We start from the raw sequence: 20,359 nt of genomic DNA, 5'->3' as shown, positions 1-20,359 counted from the left end.
GAAAGGACTTGCAAGAACTGCTGTCAATTTCAGAAGAAGTGCGATTTTGTCGGTGTTTATGGAATTACACTTGAATGCATAGGCACGTCTCTGCTAAGTGTGAAGTGATTAATAAGTTTACAAGAATGAAACGTTTCTTTTACGACAAGTCCTTAGTATATATGCTTCTTAGAAAAATTATATTCTTTATTTTTGCAATGTTAAGAATCTTTTTACTCCTGTGATTTTCCATTTCTTTTCTATTTAGTTCTGCTGCATACTATTGTAGTTGGTATCGCCTTCGTACTTGTCATTGTCCTCATATTTGTCTTGTAAGTATAATCCTCAGATATGTAAATTCGTTGGGTGATTATCACCCGCACTACAAATGCAATGTGTGCATAGAGGAAGGGGTCTATTCTACCTGTATGTTCAATATGGTGGTCAAGTTAACCTGTGGACCCTTAAGGAGGTACGCTACCATTCAAAAAAATGTTGGGACATTCTTGAAATTGACTTTTCTGAAAAAATCTTTATGTTTACATTGCAAAGATTTGAAAAAATATGGGGTACCAATGGAAAACTTTTGAAAAAACACATGTCAAAATTGACAGAAAACCACTAAATCTCCCATTTTGCGAAATTTGCACTTACCAGCAGAATCTTTATTTTATTGCAAACGATTAACAGATCCCAGTGTGCATACCACATTTTTGCATTGCCAGGACAGCTGAATTAGGACAATCAACTAAAATTGGTGATTTCTTGTCTTAAAAATTAAATATTAGACCCTGAATTTATCATTTAACTGTAAAATTAGTCTTTTTTAAAAATATAAACTTAAACTTTTTAAAAATATAAATGCACAAAATAATTTTCAAAATGTTAAAAAGTGCAGCAATATCTATCAAACAGACAGTGTTTTTTGATTTAGAAGCAAAAAAAGTTGAGGTCACCACGCAAATTTTCTTACTAAACAGCAAAAAAAGGCGGAAAAAGGTGAAATTTGTTAGACCTGAGATTTGACCCTGTAGCTTACTGATATTATGTCAGAGCTACAATTGTTAATTATTCTCTACTGATATTTCAAAATAAAAACAACTGTCGATTTTTCAGTGCAAAAATATAATTTCGGTTTTTTTATTCATAAAAACTTCTGAAAGAAATATTATAAGGTCACTAGCATGATTTTTTTGCCATTTTGTCCTGTTATTCACGCTCACCAGGTTAGGTAGTCTAAAATGAACATGTACATCTTCTGGACAAAAGAGGGCGCTCTCCTATATAGAATGGTAGCTCACTACCTTAAAGTCCCTGTAAACAGGTCAACACTCGGTATTGATAAGAATGGATTAGGACAGGCCATAGTGGTGAAATGGTTAAACTAATATTCAATAAGAATGGAAATATGACAGAAATTTGACAGAAAATTGCGAACTCTTATCAACAAATTTTTATATAATTGTAAAGTGCACTGTTTCCACACCAGTTGTCTTTAACCAACATCGAACCCTAAGCACCATCGTAGTTCCCATGCTTCTAGTACATCACGCTATTTCACTTGCATGGTACATGTTGAAGAAGGAAGCACTAAAACCTGGCCTGACGATGTCAAATGGCCGGGAGCATATTATCAAAAGGAATACTCTGTAATTAAGGCGGAGTGTTTTCTTTTGTTATAATGATCCTCTCATTCAATTTCAAAATTAAAAAGATACATAGCAAAACCTTTATTTCTTGTCTAAATAACATTTCAATATTTGCATCGTAAAGACTTAAGCATCGACTTTTGTGAACGAACAAGCTTACAATCAAGCCAATGAAGTTAATTCTCCTATTGACATCTATATTGATATGTAAATCCTTGGTAATTATTTCCCAAGGAATTACAACATGTTGTTGATACACAGCATTCATAATTCTTGCTGTCACTTTCCAGACTTTTCTAACAACAGTACAATCGAAATAATGATGTTTGACATTGTCTATAACATTACAATGTTCAAATACTGCGTTTAAGTATTTGTTCCATGTACACAACCTCACGTTGTTTATAAAAATTCAGTGTAAAATTTCAAGTAAAAGCTCTTCATTATTTTATTTGTAATTTTGTAAGCCGATTCCCAGGCATTTCTCCAACTAACAGTGTGTTGTAGCTCATTTTTGCAAATTAACATACTGGTTGACTGCATGAAATCAACTAACGTTTTATAATAGTAGAAAACGGATAAAGAAAGTGCGAAAAAGTATAGATAACATTTTCATGTGAAAAAATGGAAGACGTAACGAAACCTTTAAATGATGAACATTTTAATTAAGGAATACTATTAACTGCTGTATGACATAGCTCTTTTTTTTTCTTTCTCAGGGCTGTAAAAGTCATGATGGCATGGTGATAGTACTGGTGATGGAAATTGCACCATCATATTTGGACATGATCGAGAGATGATGAAGTCATGGAATCTCATTTTTCATTCATTATATTGAAAGTTTCGACTACTAGCGCATTTTCACAACCAACGTTACATTTTCAATTTTTCGACATTTTAACAGTATTTTGTAAAAATCTGCTTTTTTAATTTTAAAAACCGGTTGTAAGTGTAATATTTAGTCTATTTGATGATGACCGTATGCAAACCATATTATTCAATTAAGTAGTAGATCTACCAAGAGATGTTACATTCATTTCACAACACAAACTCTCTGTCTGTCTGACGCTGCCTATCTGTCTCTATGTTTGCACTTCTGTTTAATTCACGGATCATCTGTATTTGTAACAAAGTGAGGCCTGTCTGCAAATATTTCACTTCATGTACAGATAAATGAAGTGTTAGTAATTGTTTTTTGTTGAATTTTTAAGCATTCTTTTTTCTAGCGATTAGAACTTTTTTATTGAATTGAATAATTTAAACAACAAGAGCAGCACTGGCTCCAGTACCAAATGTTGCAGGGACAATTGCTAATAATGCAGTGCTTGCGATATACCAGATGTTATTTAGGTCGCTGTATGTACACCACACAATAATTTGTCTGATCGTCTATATGCTGAACAAATACATGTAAAATGCTTTATCTGTTCTTTCAATTTCATTGATAACATAACATCATAGGATTAAACTATTTAGCTAAAATACGTACTGTTTTATTTTTACCCAGAAGTATTAATAATATCTAAAATTATTTTATGTTAAAGAGTTGTCGCACTAATATCTACCTTGTGTCTGTTGTTATTAGTTATGATGAAGCTCATCTATTCAGTACCATCACCGATAAAATTACCATGAAAGCCATTCACAAGAAGGGTTCACATTGGCAATTATACCGACCTATCGGGTTTCAAATTATACTGATAGTGTCAATCAGTGGGTCACCCTCACCTCAAAGTATTTATGTTAATGCAATCAATCTATTGCTTTGTTCAGGTGAGATTTTCAAATTTTGCAGAATTTCAATTAACTTGACATTAGGATTATCTCGGCGCAGACAATGTCTTACATCTGTATTTTGAATCTACTTTTATTACTTTCTTTGAAAGTATTGTTTTGGATACAAGGGGACAAGCAGAGCCAACTACGATATTTAGTATGTCAAGAAGGTTGCAAGGAGATTGAGTAGGTCACAAAAATAGTGCATTTGACCTTTGATCGATGTTTACGGCTATACCCATCCATGGTATTTTACATGGATATACCCTCCAATTAGCGTAGGATAGAATCAAAGACAAAATGATCTGATGAGGGTGGGGGTTCACAAACTTTTAGTCCTGACTCGTAGAATGTTTTATTCGCAGATGCAACTGGCTAATTTTGCGTAGCTTTCATTATTAAAAAAAATCAAAACAATATTTGGAAGAGAGAAATATATAATGGTGCACGTGTATCTGGTCAATGCGATCTCACTCTAAGTTTGACTTGGACATAAAAGAGATTGTCTAGGTCCTCTTGGCATAGCCATTTCGTGTCTTACGGTATCATAATCGGTAGATGTATTAAATGCATCTTGAATCATATGCCTCTGTTGCAATAACAATTGGCTATTACCTTTGGCGAAATATGCCTTAACATGTTTTCCTTTTTAAACAAAAGTGGTAATGGGAAAATATCTTTCGACATCCAAACATAACCGTCTATGTCAAATCTAAGTCAACAGTTGCCATCAAACAGCTGAGAAATAATGGTCATTTTGTATGCGAAATACAAAGCTGAGATGGCATTGCAGAAAATTACTGCCACTCTCCCCGGCAGACTGGGCAATATTCTCCAAAACATATATACAATATGTTTGTCGAGGCGTTTCAGACTGAACCGGTTATTACTCCAGATGAGAAAGAAGATTAAATCTGCCAGAGATGGCAGCGGTAACAGAGATTGAGGCGGTTTAACTAAAAGACCACCAAGAGGGCGCTGTTGCAGTAGCAGCCAAGCTAGGCATATTCAAAGCCGCATCACGTAGTGAAAGTAATCCGCCATATGCAAATTTATAAGGTATAAATAGAAAAGGTGTCATCCGGACTATCTCTCCTCATTGCACACGGGACCAGCGACACAGCATGGCATCGTCTCAACCAGTTACTAGCGCCAGCCAAGCCTTTGTTGCTGCACACGGAGGCCCGTCTAGGGCGACTGCTGCTTCTCAACCACCCGAGAATGCTGAGAATTCCCGTGCCCATACTGCTTTGCAAACACCACTGGGAGCCAATGACAAACAACCACGACCAGAAACGCCTAGACCCCAGATAGGGCCACAGGAGAGCCAACCTTCACAGGTGAGCATATCGTATCGTAGAGCTGGTTTGTTAGACTGTTTGATACGTTGCTTGTGTGTATGTCGCCGTCATTTCATTACTAGATAATTGCGAATTATGCAAGGAATAGCACGAGTCAGTTTTCGTTTGGCACGCTACCACCTGTTGGTACGAGTCATTCACCTGGTCTCTCCAGGGCGCTAGCATGCCGCAAGTTTGTGTGCGCACGTGTCTAGATGCTTTCAAGTTGGAATTTCTTCGCTGATACGTTTTCCGCTTCCTTTCCCCCCTGTTTTTCATTTCTGTCACTTGGCTTGTTTGTTCATGTTCACTGCTCTTTTTGCTTGCGCACGTGTAGTATTCATGTTAGCCAGCTGTCTGTGGTTTCCATCTGATACTGCAGTCTCATTTCTCTCTCTTTTGTCTTCTTTTGTGTTCATTCTACGTCATACTTGTGTTTAGTTTCTCTTTCTGTACCCTCTTTTCACCGTCCTGTTATCTTCTTTTACTTGAAGTCGCTAAGTCTGGCCAGGTAGTTAACTCGATGAGGAGTTGCTGCGAGGGTGCCGGGAGAATTGGCCAGGTAGTTAACTCGATGAGGAGTTACTGCGAGGGTGCCGGGAGAATTGGCCAGGTAGATAACTCGATGAGGAGTTACTGCGAGGGTGCCATCAGTGTTTTAGCCTGTAGGGGAATACAAGCCCTTGGTGATCGAGTTCTAGCAACATATAGATGGATGGTATTGTATGTGGGGAATACAGCAATAACAGATGAGAAGTTGCTGTGGGAATAACGTACAGACCTCAGAGAGTGGTACTTGAGGACGTTATAGTAAGGCTAGTGCATACATTGTGGAGAAGTGGCATAAATGATTAAAAAACGACAGAAAAAAAAACAAAACAAAAACAAAACAAAACAACAAAACAAAAAAAAAAAAAAAAAAAAAGTATATGATAGTGATGCCAGCGGCGGGCATAGTGGGGTGCTGTGATTATGCCAAAGAAATGTGCGAGTATGCAGATGTAGAGTATACGACCATCTCGCTATGTTGTTGCGATAGTAGGTAATGTTGTCTACTATAATATTGAAATGATGTTGACGGCTGATATTTCTTGGTTGAATTTATAGGCTGACGAGATGAAGAATTTGAAGACTCAAATTCAGAAGCTTCAAGATATGGCGGAAACTGCATCCGTTGAGGACGCCCTGTCGAAAGTCATGGAATTGGCGCACACACCATTGTTGGCCTCCAGGGTTCAACTCGTCAGCGCATTGAGGGCACTGGTCGACAGAGCGACGGTTGCAGCTCATCCAAAACTGCCTAGGTTTCGGGCGGTATTAGCCCAGTTCGAGTCTAATGATTTTGGGCAGGAAGCCGGCAGGTTGTTGATTCTTCTCCTGGGAAACAAGGAAGAGGAGGAAATAGCGTCCAAGGTGTCAAAATTTATGCGCCATTCTTCAAAGCCTCCCATGTAAAGTAATACCTCCTCCTCATCCCTTCTACAGGGAGGGTCCATAGCACCTCGTGTACTTTCCTGCACACCTCGCATTTCGAGGTCCTGTCTAGGGGCGCCCTCACAGGTAATTTTGTTTGTTTTTTTCATGTTTCGGCCTTGATCTGTTCTGTTGCAGAATACAAATGTACCATATCCATGGGAAAAGTTTATGGTGGAAAAAATTCCGACACCTAGAACTACCTACTCTTGGGTAGCTTTTGAGGGTGCCCCTCGACAGGGCCTGGAGTGTAACCCCACCATCGGGGATGTAACGATGGGAAAGATGAGAGCTTCCCCAACGACATTAGCTTTTCGCTGCCCCGATGAATTCATCGCAGGAGAATTACATCGACACAGATGTAACTGGGAAACTATTATGTCTACTGGTAGTCACGATCCTGTCATGGAATGGATCACTAATGGAGTCGGAGTCCCGGAGTATTTTCAACATTATAAAGGTCCATTTAAAGGAAAACAGTATGATAGTTCCACCCCACCAGCTCGTATCTTTGCCAATAATCCTGCCTGTGTAAATTTTGTTGAGTTCATTTCTCAGTCAATCTCCTCTAGAATCCAAACTGGCGCTATTTCAGCTGTCGGGCAGGTCGGCATAGACCCCCATCGGTCTATTAATAAGATGAGACTTGTATTTGAACATATACTTCAAAAGATAATGCTTGCAAAATCGCCCACACAGTTATATATATTAGCCAGAGACATGGCCTTTTTCAAGATGTTGTCTTTTTCTGGAGACAGGGCACACGACCTAGGCCACGTGAAAACCCAAGAAATTTTGAGATTTCCTGACGATTCTGGTTTACTCTTTAATCATACATTTGGAAAGACGCTAAGAGGCAACTCCACAAATTTATTTGCTATTAAAAGATGTTCCGACTTAGTCATGTGCCCTGTCAATTCGTTGGAAGCGTATATCGCTTTAGCCAGCAGCCTGGGCATTAATATTCTCACTGGTTATCTCTTCCGGCCAACCGCCCCACAAGGAACTATAGAAATGAAACCAATGTCTTCCCAATTAATGTATTATAGGCTGAAATCATATTTACAGGAGGTTGGTATTAATGCAGGAGAAACACCGCATGGCTGTCGAAGCGCATGCGCCATCTCACTTGCCATGACGAGTACAGACATATACGCCCTCATGGAGCATGTTGGCTGGAAGGCGGAAGAGACAGCTAGGTACTACATGAAGCTTTCAAAAGTTACACAACTCGGCGCACCAGCAGACAAACTCGTAAATTTAGTAGAAACATCAGGCAGTATTACAGACACATATAAGCATATGGATGAACTTGTCGGTTTCCATAAGGCTTTCGAGTAAAGGGCCTATATTATAATCTATACAGAGGATGTTACTAATGAATATACAGATATAAGTTAGGTTGGTAAAGCTAAGTGTGTACTCCATATCATAGATGAATAATAAACATCTTGAAACATGCGTATCGGATCTGGCTGTTTTTCTTCCCGGTACGTTGTTAATGATTGGGATTGGGATTCTTTTAAGGTATGGGTATTAACGGGAGCAGAATAATATGATGCGTAGAGCATCAGGGAGCAAACCAGAATTTCGACCCAATCCTAACAATGGCTATATCCCTGAGCGAAGTGATAAGGCTTTAAATATATAGTTATTCAAAGCCGCATCACGTAGTGAAAGTAATCCGCCATATGCAAATTTATAAGGTATAAATAGAAAAGGTGTCATCCGGACTATCTCTCCTCATTGCAAACGGGGAGAAGGCGACACAGAAGTAGGCTAAGACCCGATGGTGTAGAGATACGGAGAGGGGCGGCGGTCTCCCGCCCACCCACCCCATGTATATATTGCTTCGCCACGGATAAGCCCACCAGAATTTCGACCCAATCCTAACAATGGCTATATCCCTGAGCGAAGTGATAAGGCTTTAAATATATAGTAATCCAAGTGTTTCAATATGTAGGTAAAAGTTCATGAGTTCCTCTGCAGTCATACTATTCTTTCAATGAATATAGCTCAGTTCAAATACACTTCATTTCAAATGATAGTCTCCGATGCACTGGTACTATTTCATTATTTCCTTATTATTGGGACTAGGTTCCCAGTTTACTATAACTAATTAAACAAATAATTAATATCAAAAATACTACAATTATTACAAAATCAAGGTGGCTTATATCACTTTCGAGACAGGGAATTTTATCAAAATATCCGCACCAATAAGCATAGCAAAGCATCAGTTAGAAAAAAAGGTAGTTTATCTAATAAGGTTTGGGTTCGCGAACTATCAGTTCTGACATGCACAAGTTTCTAACAGCTTATTTTGCATTATTTCGGAAAAATCGGTCGCATGTGTTTCAGTCCAATGCGGTTTCATTTTCAGCGTGAGGAAGACCGAAACAAGATCGTTTCAGGCTTATTTGCAAAACTATTTTAAGCCAGATTACTGACGATTGTCGGACGATGTATTATATGCCCTGTCGCAGAACACTTGTTTCGCGAAAAATATGCCTGTCCATGTTTTCCTTTTCAACAATTCCAAGAAACAAGTAAGTGTTGGGAAAATAACTTTTTATGTCCAAACATGATCGACTATGCCAAATCTGAGTCAAAATTTGCGATCAAACAGCTACGAAATGATGGTTGATTGTCTGCAAAAGACTACGCTGAATGACACTGCGAAAAATTACTGCCACCCTCTCCAATAAACCAGGTAATCTGTCCCAAAACAAGTAGACTGTATGTTTGTCTAGTCATTTGAGACGGAACCGATTGTTATCACAGATTGCACAGAATCTTAAGCCTAGCAGAAATGGCGGCGGTTGAACTAAAAGACAGACCAAAGTTTACTGTTGAAGTAGCAGCTGAACCAGGCAAATTATTGTCTTCAAGGTTCAATGTTGGACTAGGGAGTTCAAAGTTCATAAGTTGATCTTTACTGTTCTTTCAATCAATATGGCTGGTTCAAATACACTCCACAGGACACTTTGTAATTCACAGGCACTTTTTTACCATTTCCTTGTTATTGGGATTTGGGTTGGCAATGAACATGAACTTTGAAAATGTACGGGGAGAGAGGAATCCTACAGACACACACTGAAACAGTTGCAGTTAGTTTTACAAAAGTTTAATAATTATTTATTACAATAAATCTGTCAAAATATTGTCCACTTGACCCTTTGCGTACTTGTATTTCTGGCTGGTGATCTATCACTGAGCGAACGTAGCTTGACCGGGTATGTTTGTGTTGTTCTACAGTGTATCTTGCACAGATTATTCTGACAATAGTGTCGTCATAGCTAGCTTCGGTGTAATACTTGTCATCGCCGAAATCTATTACGATATAAGTATTGTTTACTTAAGTACAACTTAGAGATTCACTGCAGAAACTCTTGCGCAAATGCATCGTGTATAACAAGAGCTACCAACCTTTGTCATTTATTTATTACTGTTTATTTTCGGCTGTGTATACTCACCGTCAGTTCGAAAAGAAGTATCTTTTTCTGTAATACAATCCCAAAAATTTGGAAATTCTACCTTATACCATGTTTTATTCAGCACCTTTCAGTAAATGAAATCTCTGCTTCTGTCCCTTGCAGTCATAGTGCTCTTGGACAGTCAATGAACTGCGTGCAATATTCAATTAAGTACCGTGGTCTGCGACCTACCATTTCCTTGTATGTCTAGATAGGAGTGTTGCCATGCACTGATAACCAAATAACCCTGTGTATGATCTATGCAATGGTAATCGAGTGTTAACGATCAACAAACTGCTCAAACATAAATTGCCATAGTCTTGATTTTTTGTGTTTCTTTTTTATTCTTTTGGATCACTCAATCAGGAATTCTGTACTGCAGATATGCTTACAATTTGAAGCAGATATTTCCTGATGCAGTCCTTTACTTCCTCCTTTGCGAAATTTTAATAGGGGTCAGTAAAATGATGATTAGGAATGAATGTGCTCTATTCTCTATTTTCAGTCTATGCGATATTTCCGCTAAAGACATGTAACACACTAATATAATCAGTCTATAAATATTGCCTTATCGTCTCAGGTGTTGACACAGGATTAAATCAATTGGTCAATATCACGAGATATACTAATTATTTTATCTTTATCGGAAATAGCATAGAATTGAAAATAGCATAGATTGAAACGAAGAACAGAATGCATTTATTCGCAATTTTTATTTTTACCGACCTCTATCCTCATATCAACAGCTGACTGTTCATTTTCGCAGAACAACATTCTCCAATGTGTATTCTAATGATAAATATATTGTCCGTCGAAAATACATAACTTTATGAAATGTGGGTCACGTATAGACGGTGATTGTTAATACTAGTAGATTATGCTAAAGGCGGGGACCTGATCCTCGTAATTATGGAAGTGTCATAGTCTGTTTATTTCCATAGGAATAGTAATCTAGTACACTTCCAGGCAAGACAATCTGACACCTGACACAGACCTTCAAACTCCGTAATGCAAATATCGATTGAAAAGACTCTTTCTAGGATTTTTGTGTAACTGTTCAATACTAAGATAATGTTACCGTATTTTAGAGTGCATGTGTTCAACGCATAGGCAGTTAGCCAGACACGAATGTTTTATTTGGAGATACTTATTTGGAGATACTTGAATTTTGAATGTAGACTGATCGAACTGAAGTTATGTATGTTTAGATGTATGATTTCGTCCAGATTACTAGTGCGTGCAAGGGTCATGCCTGCCATAAAAGATGGGGTTGCTGTGACCGCTATCTGTCTCATTTGCTTTATCCTTGTCATGCCTTATTAGTTCAGTTTACCCTTGCTTTGATTTACTGCATTGTGGCGCACCTGACGGATAATATCCTGCTATTGGTAAATACTTCTCCCCTGTCTCCCGGTTGATTTTCAAGGATCGTTAGTTATATCCGATCTAAAAATACCCCGGACAAGCCCCCACGACTTTACACTCCCGTGTCTGGCGATTATTGTAGAAGATAGTAACTTTTTGGCTGGTGAAATTTTAGTCCATTCACCGAGGTAAAAAAGATGGCTACAGCAAGCCTTACAATATGTGCTTTTAATAGCAGTTCAGCATTTTCAGGCAGTGCCATATGCCTTGCTAAACTGTAACTTGTTTAAATAAGTTTTATCTTTTTTCCAAATTGAAACAAATCCAAATCCAAACATCAATTTTAATATTTTGTTATACAAAATACTATAAAATTTGGTTCACACAATGCCATTGATGGAATCTTGTGAGGAAGTCAACGATGTTTTCGAATAAGTCATCGTCAAACTTTAAAACGATTGTTATAAATTCATGATGTCTTGAAGTCTGACTCACGAATGGATCAATTTAAAATTTTACTACAGTGTCAAACGGTTTTTCCCTCGGACAAAAGTTAATTTTGTTGTTCCCGTAATTTTCCTCATACGTGGGTAAATCATTTTTTTGTTCTTTGTTGATTATACGTTTTGATACGGTATCACAATATATGTTGACAGGGTTAACAGAATTAAATTTTCTCAACTCTGTAGTACTTGAAAGTCACTAAACTAGTATAGATCACGCTTGACATGTCCTAGCCGTTTAATAGTTGTCACATATGCCATAATGTGTTCAAAAGGGGTAAGTGGACAACTCTACAAAAACAGTCCTTCCTACATGTCTGTGAATACTTCATGTTTTACTAACTCTCAGCTATGTTTGTTTTTATTTATAAGAATTTGCCCATATTGTTAAGTGTTGAATGTTCTTTAGTACAGTTTACCCAGTTCGGTTTATCATCAAGTAATATTTAAAGCCTAATCACTTCGCTCAATGATATTGCCTATTGTATGAAGGATTGGATAGGGTGCGAGCATCGTTGCGGCATATCATGAGCAAAGTGACCTTTTAACACAAAGTGCATGGGAGGGAGGGTGGGATAAAAAGAACAAAACAAAAACAAAAACATAAATAAAACAAACCAAACTAAACTTTCCTTTCCGCTACCGTCAGGACTTACAAATGGTTCCTTAACAGTGTACCTCCTAGCTCCCTGCGTTCTCTGCCCTGGCTGTGTGAGGAATGACACCTTGTGTTCCCAGGGGACTACTTTATACTTTGTTGTATTCATGAATATTTATGAGTTCACACCTGGCGGAATATTTTCGCTATGTGCTTAGGCTTTGAATAAGCTGTTACCCAAACAGTATTTTTGTCAGATTGCCAATAAAGGCTGGGGTTGCAGAGACCATTCAACACAGTGTGGCTACTTCATTTTGGCGCCCTCATGAGACCTTCGAGGGTATTCTGAGTGAATTATTACACGACGATGTTACTCACTGGTCTGCGTATGGTTGAGTGACACGGACTGGAAGCTCAAAACAATGGGGATCCCCAGAAGTTGTTGCATGCATCTGAACCACGTGAGGTGGCCCGGTGTGAGCAAGAACCATGTATATTTCCGTGTGTATATTTGTAAGCTAACAGCAGTGCATAAATACGAGCAATGTCTGTATTGAACTTATTTGAGCTGATAGATGTGTAGTGTACAAGCCATCTGCTTTGTGCTGTTGTATCGATGTATATCAACTGCTATGAAGTCCTCCACCTCCTGTAAAGATCTACCTTTAAGCTGTCATATGTACGCTGTTGATCTGTCTGAGATGTTAATAGCTGCATGCAATCTTCCGGGAGCTGCAGCGAAACGATAATTGTGTATACACCCATATAACTAACTTGTAGTCGTCTGCGGAATGCCTGGCAGAGCGATATTTGTAGATCTGCAACATCATACGTATACAACTCACTAAATATGTAGGTACGAGAAGGGCGACTTTGGAAATGTAGAAAACTGCTTTGCAACTATTCCGCTTATTATGAAATCACTTAAAGTTTTAATTTATATGTTTTTATTATTATCATTATTATTATATATATATATATATATATATATATATATATATATATATATATATATATATAACATTGTATTTGAATAAAGACATGAATTGTGTTAATGACTATGCAATATATACATATATAATATGCATATATATATATATATATATATATATATATATATATATATATATGTGTGTGTGTGTGTGTGTGTGTGTGTGTGTGTGTGTGTATATATATTGCATAGTCATTAACACCATTCATGTCTTTATTCAAATACCATGTTACTTTCTTAATGCCATTCAATACGTGTAAAGTATGTCACATATATATATATATATATATATATATATATATATATATATATATATTATATATATATATATATATATCTTAAATACATAACTTACATTAATATAAATTAGCAATATTTCACAGGTTACTCACTTTGCATTCACATGATTATTCGGCGTAAAGATACATCCGGTAATTTAAGGACGTGAAAAATCGCCACTTAATACAAGTATAGTGGTCAAGATTAACAATTCCATATATATATTCCAGGGCAACAGGAACATCAGAAATTTCCTGCGACGACATACAACATAGTCCAAATGATACCGATGAGGCCTCCGACTTCCTTATAACCATGTATATTTCCGTGTGTATATTTGTAAGCTAACAGCAGTGCATAAATACGAGCAATGTCTGTATTGAACTTATTTGAGCTGATAGATGTGTAGTGTACAAGCCATCTGCTTTGTGCTGTTGTATCGATGTATATCAACTGCTATGAAGTCCTCCACCTCCTGTAAAGATCTACCTTTAAGCTGTCATATGTACGCTGTTGATCTGTCTGAGATGTTAATAGCTGCATGCAATCTTCCGGGAGCTGCAGCGAAACGATAATTGTGTATACACCCATATAACTAACTTGTAGTCGTCTGCGGAATGCCTGGCAGAGCGATATTTGTAGATCTGCAACATCATACGTATACAACTCACTAAATATGTAGGTACGAGAAGGGCGACTTTGGAAATGTAGAAAACTGCTTTGCAACTATTCCGCTTATTATGAAATCACTTAAAGTTTTAATTTATATGTTTTTATTATTATCATTATTATATATATTATATATATATATATATATATATATATATATATATAACATTGTATTTGAATAAAGACATGAATTGTGTTAATGACTATGCAATATATACATATATAATATGCATATATATATATATATTATATATATATATATATATATATATATATGTGGTGTGTGTGTGTGTGTGTGTGTGTATATATATTGCATAGTCATTAACACCATTCATGTCTTTATTCAAATACCATGTTACTTTCTTAATGCCATTCAATACGTGTAAAGTATGTCACATATATATATATATTATATATATATATATATATATATATATATATATATATATATATATATATATATCTTAAATACATAACTTACATTAATATAAATTAGCAATATTTCACAGGTTACTCACTTTGCATTCACATGATTATTCGGCGTAAAGATACATCCGGTAATTTAAGGACGTGAAAAATCGCCACTTAATACAAGTATAGTGGTCAAGATTAACAATTCCATATATATATTCCAGGGCAACAGGAACATCAGAAATTTCCTGCGACGACATACAACATAGTCCAAATGATACCGATGAGGCCTCCGACTTCCTTAATAAAGCCCTATACGATAAAATAGATGAGCTGCAGCCCAAAGCAGGTATGAACAATCTTATCTAAATCAGCAATTTTGACTTAACTCTTTTTACAAAGTCACATTTTGTTGAATGTCTTTGTTGAGTTTAATATCATGACTATGATCTAGCATTGAACTGATTACATAGAAAATAGAAACATAGTTTGTAGAAGAAAATTTTCGAGTCGATCTAAGTTTGATAAGTATGCTTTCATCTACAGTCAGTGTGGTCAGCGAAATGTTCCCCTTAAAGGTTATGATTTAATATGTATTATCAGATTCTCTCTGCTACTAAACCTTTTTCCGTTTGATAGTAAACAAACAAACTAACAGAGACATACTATAGAAATAACGGGCGACGCGCTGACCATTAACGTTTATTTGTGGTCAAGGGCGAGAGGAAAGCCAAAAATTGACGGGCGAGGCTTGCCGAGCCCGTTAATTTGGCTTTCCTCGAGCCCGCGCCCACAAATAAACGTTTATGGTCAGAGCGGAGTCAGTGATTTCCATTATATTATCATCGAACCCAAGAAAACCGAAAATTTCAAGGAGCGAACGACAACTGGGCCCCAGAAACTGAGCAATACGCGACGCACTATCACGCGCTATAAAAAATTGGCAAATCCGGAAATGTTTTCAGAAAAAAGTATCTCAACTTGACCTACAAGTGCACCATTTTATTTTGTGATTGATTATGATTTACGTTTGAGCTATAAAGTTACTATACTTTGAGTTGTTAATCTTATTATTCATATTCACGGGCATGTAAGCATACCATTACTGTGTATTTGTGGTCAGTCACGTGGTTCAGCTCGACCAATCAATATGGGACGGGCAGGGCATGGTAATATAATGTGCAAGGCTTTCACTCTTTCATTGCACGACAGCATCTTATATTCTAATTTTCCTATCATTGTGGTGATAATTTCTGTTCTTGTTCACGACAATAATTTGTTGTTGTTGATCATACCTTCGGGCAATACGTCACGAAAACTTCTATTTGAAGAAGCTGAAATAGTTAATATTGTCTGTCATTTATGTAAACTTAATGTAAAAGAGACAAGACATTTCTTCATAGTTTTCAACGCTTTTATTCTGTTTTTATTTTGTAAACCAGATTGAACATTGTTATACAACTCTCCATAAATATGAATCAAGCTATCTTCAAAGCGCCATTTGAAGACTATTTTTGAGCTAAGGATTTTTATAGTTCGACGAAATAATTTTACTGCTGCCAAATTAAGTAATTTCAATGGGATTCTTTCTCGTAGACAGGCTAATTGAATGATCACAAGGATATGTCGTTCTAGTAGAGGTAATCATAATTTTGAAGTGTATTCGCCTTTCCGATGGCCGCAGTATATATCTAAGAGAGAAAAGCAGTGCACAACTTAGCGCAGTTAATAAAGCAAATCATTTGATAAACATTTTTCCAAACTAGATTATCTGGAAACTTGTGGAAAGGAATTCGAAAAAATGCCAAAGAAGAAGACGGAAAAGAAGTGGAAGCGCCTGAAATGCAAAAAGGTAGCGATATAACCGAAATATTTCTTCAGTTTTTATTTTCATTTCTTTCTTCAGTATTAAATATTTTGTATTAACTTTTATTTTAAAAACCTTGATTGCCTTTATTTTTGACACCCATCACTGGACAGGCCTTCAAAAAATTTTGAAATTGGTAGAATTGGCATTTATTTGCTTCCTTGAGTTTGTGTAAGAACTCGGAAGAACTGCTGATGAATTTCAAAAGAAGTAAGACTTCGCTGTTGTTTTTAAAGCACTGCACGTAAAGGTAGTTAGATCTGAAAATCTTCAATAATTTTTACTGAATAAATAAAACGCTTCTTTTACAATAATGCCTTAGTATTTGAGTTCGACGGAAAATTATTTTCTTTGTGTATGCAATATTTGGAGCCAGTTTTGTCAAATGATCAAAATTGTTCCTTCAAATTTGTATAGTTTTAGGGGTGTATAAAGTGAATGTATTCGAACTTTGTACAGTGGGAGTGATTGAACTAAAAACATTTGCATAATTTGTTTATTGAACCTTGCATAAAATTGTAACATATATTTCAGTTTTTGCCAAAAATTATAGAAAAACAATAGTTATCCATTGAATGTAGCTAAACTAGTCTAACATGCATTTCAGGTGTTACCAGTATGATGTCACTTATAATCTGTAATGACGAAAAGCACTAAATTAACGATAATTACTGGGCCTTACCTCAGCAATTGCATTCACCATTACCCTTAAATTGGAAAACTTTGAAGAAATGTAACAAGCAATCAATGTTTTCTTTTACGCATATTTATTTTCATTTTTGACCAATATGTTTTGCTTATATTGTCAATATACATTTGACACCCACTTGACTTACTTTAGATGTACAACTTTGATTGAAACAAGTAAGTCAGATAGCGATTGCATCAGAAAAAATAAAAACATGCTTTCTTTGATTATAAACTTTGTGACTTTTCATTAATTTTCAATTCAGGTGCATACTCCTGTAATTGCGTATCGGTTTCGTATTTGACGTTGTCTTCATTATTGTCTGTAAGTACCATGTCCTTGTTTTATGTTACTTCTTTGGATGATTAACACCAAAATTATGATTTCAATGTCTGAATACAGGAAGGAGTCTGTTCTACGTTCAAAAAGGTAGTGGTTAACCTGTACATACCTTAAGCCCCTGTTAACAGGTTCACGACCACCATTGATTAGAATGTGTTTCGGCAGACCATAGAGCTGTAATGGCTAAAATAGGATTCAATATATTAATATATTCAATATTTTATATGCGTAGAAATGTGACAGGATATTGATAGAAAGTTGCATATATATTTGTAATGTACATTGTTTTCACACGCCTCTTGTTTTTACTCGACATCGAACACTTTCTCGAAAGTAACATCATAACCTCTATGCTTCTAATACATCAGGCTATCTAAGGTTCAATGTATGTTGAAGAAGGAAGCATTAAAACTTGAGGATATCATATAGCCAGGAGCATACTATCAAAAGCAATACTCTGTAAATTAAGGCAACTTTTTTTCTTTTTAATCATAGAAAAGGACAAAAGCACGAAAGGGTACAGATATAATTTTCATGAAATACTTTTAATTGCTTTATAACATATTGTTTTTACCTTTTTTCAGTGATGACCAATCCATGACAGCATGGTGATAGGAGATAGAGACGGTGGTGATGGAAATGACACCATTATTAAAGGACATGAACTGCAGCTCCGAAAATAATGAAATGATGGAAATGTAACGTTTTCATAAGTCACATTTAAAGTTGAGGGTAGTTAGTCTGTAATATTTTCATTACCAACGTTACATTTTTCACTTTCAAAACTGTTTACTGTATTTTGTAAAATCTTTTTTGTAAAATCTGTTTTGTAAAATCAATTAAAAAGCTGTTCTCAATCAAATGTCTACTCTTTCGTTATGACTATTTGCAATGATATTATTGCACCTAGCAGTAGATATATCTCTTGTCATTATGTTGGCTTAGAGATGTTATATTCACTTCACAACTCTCTATCTCTCTCTCACTCTCTCTCTCTCTTCAACACGTCATATTCCTCACGTCTGCATATTATTCTCGAAAACATGCGTCAGGTTCGAATATCTTACAACTCACATCGTTGACTAAACACGGTTTCAAGAGATTGATAGATCAAAAACAGTAATGTTACTCCCTTTAAGGTGGTATGCGCCTCAAAAGTGAAATACTTAAACTTTTGATTACATTTTCCTCAAGGAATCTTTCAACCATTTTATTCCAAAATCAAGAATAAAAATCAGGGGTTTTGATACTGGAGAAGCAAATTAGCCAATATTTACTGATTTTTGGAATTCAAAATTGCCGTTATCCCGGTGTTAACTCTATAATTGTCGATTTTCAGAAAAACTAAGACGGTGAAAATTGCTCTTACACCAATAGCTTCAAAATGAGCCATCACAAGTGGTAGATCAGAAAAGAATTGTCTAAGTTTGAGAGTCCATATGTATGTCTTAGAGGCACCTTCTTCCCTCAAACGTAAACCAAAAGGGGCATCATTATCAGCTGCGGTAATAGATTTATACCAACTGGCTGAATATGCCAACGTTCAGCTAAGGGACCGTCTCAGATTGTCGCATAAGTTCAAGAAACGAAATCCCTTCGTTTACATCAAAACCCTCGCCCGCTCCCCTAAACGAAAGTTCAAAAGTACGAAATGTTGATGTCTGCCTGAAAGTACAATATAGGATTTTGCTATAACTACGGAAGAATATATATTGACTGAGAACATTACATCGTTAAGTAATCGATCACATTAAAGTACTGACTATAGCATTACACGAACGAGTTAGAAACAGTTACAGCGAAATTTGTTGGTACAAGTGGACTTTGACTTCCTGCATACATAGATACTCTTCAATGTCGAGACAGATTTGTTGATTCTAAGCAAGTTGTTGCCCTAAACAGAATGTGAACAGTACATTTACCGAAAGCCCAAAACGGTGTTAAATATTACAAGATGTTTTCTTCCAATTTATTAGCAAGGCCTGTAAGGAATCAACCAGGGACAGTGCATCATAACCAATTGTTAAACTATATTAAATACATAAGGTGAAATGTTGCCAGACATGTTTACGTGTCTGATAAATGACATTTCTAGCCAAAATTCATACATTTAATGAAAGATATAATTTCAACTTTTCAACATTCACTTTGTCTTTTTTCTTCATATCAAGAAAGAATAAATATCATTTAGCGAGATACCCTAAATACTTTAAGGTAAACAAGTGCTGAATGTTTTAGATTTGAAATAAATAATTAATGATTTTGAACTAGTCAATGGTTGTTACACGAGCTTCAATGCTTCTGAATTGCTGTTTAATTATCTGTATGTTTACATATAACTGATTATCATAACGACTCTTAAATGTCTAGAAATTACAAGTAATCATCTTTTACAATAAAGACTTGGGCAAGCGGCTTGGGAAGCACTGTAGCTGGCACACCATGTCTTTTTCTCCATGGCGAAAACGAATACGAATAGACAAAGTAAAAACGAATATGGAAAAATCTTATGCGTCGTCCAAAGTCCAGTATACCCGCCTTCACAGGTTCATAGGAGCGATGCATTTATCAGATGATAAATCTGACCATGTTATTACATGTACCTTACTATAAATGTCTAATTGCTTTCTTTGCATATTATTTCAAAGAAACAGTCCACATCTCTTACCATCTGAAAACATGGCTAAAGCCAGATAAAGCTGTAGGAAGGATGCGAGGGTGAGTATGTCCAAATTGCAAATGGGCAAAACTTTATGGAATGGAGTAGCATCGTGCTTAGACCTTATCGGGCTTTATACATTGTTTCAGTTGTTAGCCCAAACCAACAAATGAATAAACTTTTAACTTTGCCACGAGAACCCTTAATAACCACTCAGTGGCCGTACCATTTGGAAGAAACCACTCATTCAAAGCACATATAGTTTCATGAAATCTAAACGCATGGACAAAGATG

General features: G+C 36.2%; 1 protein-coding gene and 1 long non-coding RNA gene across 2 annotated transcripts; both read left to right on the top strand.

The window, feature by feature from the left end:
* Nucleotides 1–245: 245 nt before the first annotated feature.
* Nucleotides 246–3,186, top strand: LOC139140834 (uncharacterized). The gene is made up of 2 exons (XR_011554079.1): nucleotides 246–311; nucleotides 2,348–3,186. It is a non-coding gene; the product is annotated as an uncharacterized lncRNA (long non-coding RNA).
* Nucleotides 3,187–4,419: 1,233 nt separating this feature from the next.
* Nucleotides 4,420–6,214, top strand: LOC139140760 (uncharacterized). The gene is made up of 2 exons (XM_070710197.1): nucleotides 4,420–4,744; nucleotides 5,852–6,214. The coding sequence occupies exons 1-2, from the start codon at nucleotides 4,529–4,531 to the stop codon at nucleotides 6,197–6,199; spliced, it is 564 nt and encodes a 187-aa protein (XP_070566298.1). The 5' UTR covers nucleotides 4,420–4,528; the 3' UTR covers nucleotides 6,200–6,214.
* The last annotated feature ends 14,145 nt before the right edge of the window (nucleotides 6,215–20,359 follow it).

Source organism: Ptychodera flava, chromosome 1, assembly GCF_041260155.1.
Source record: "Ptychodera flava strain L36383 chromosome 1, AS_Pfla_20210202, whole genome shotgun sequence".
NCBI classification, from domain to species: Eukaryota; Metazoa; Hemichordata; class Enteropneusta; family Ptychoderidae; genus Ptychodera; species Ptychodera flava.
Note: the sequence above shows the minus strand (reverse complement) of the source record. Positions and strands in the feature narration are given on the sequence as shown.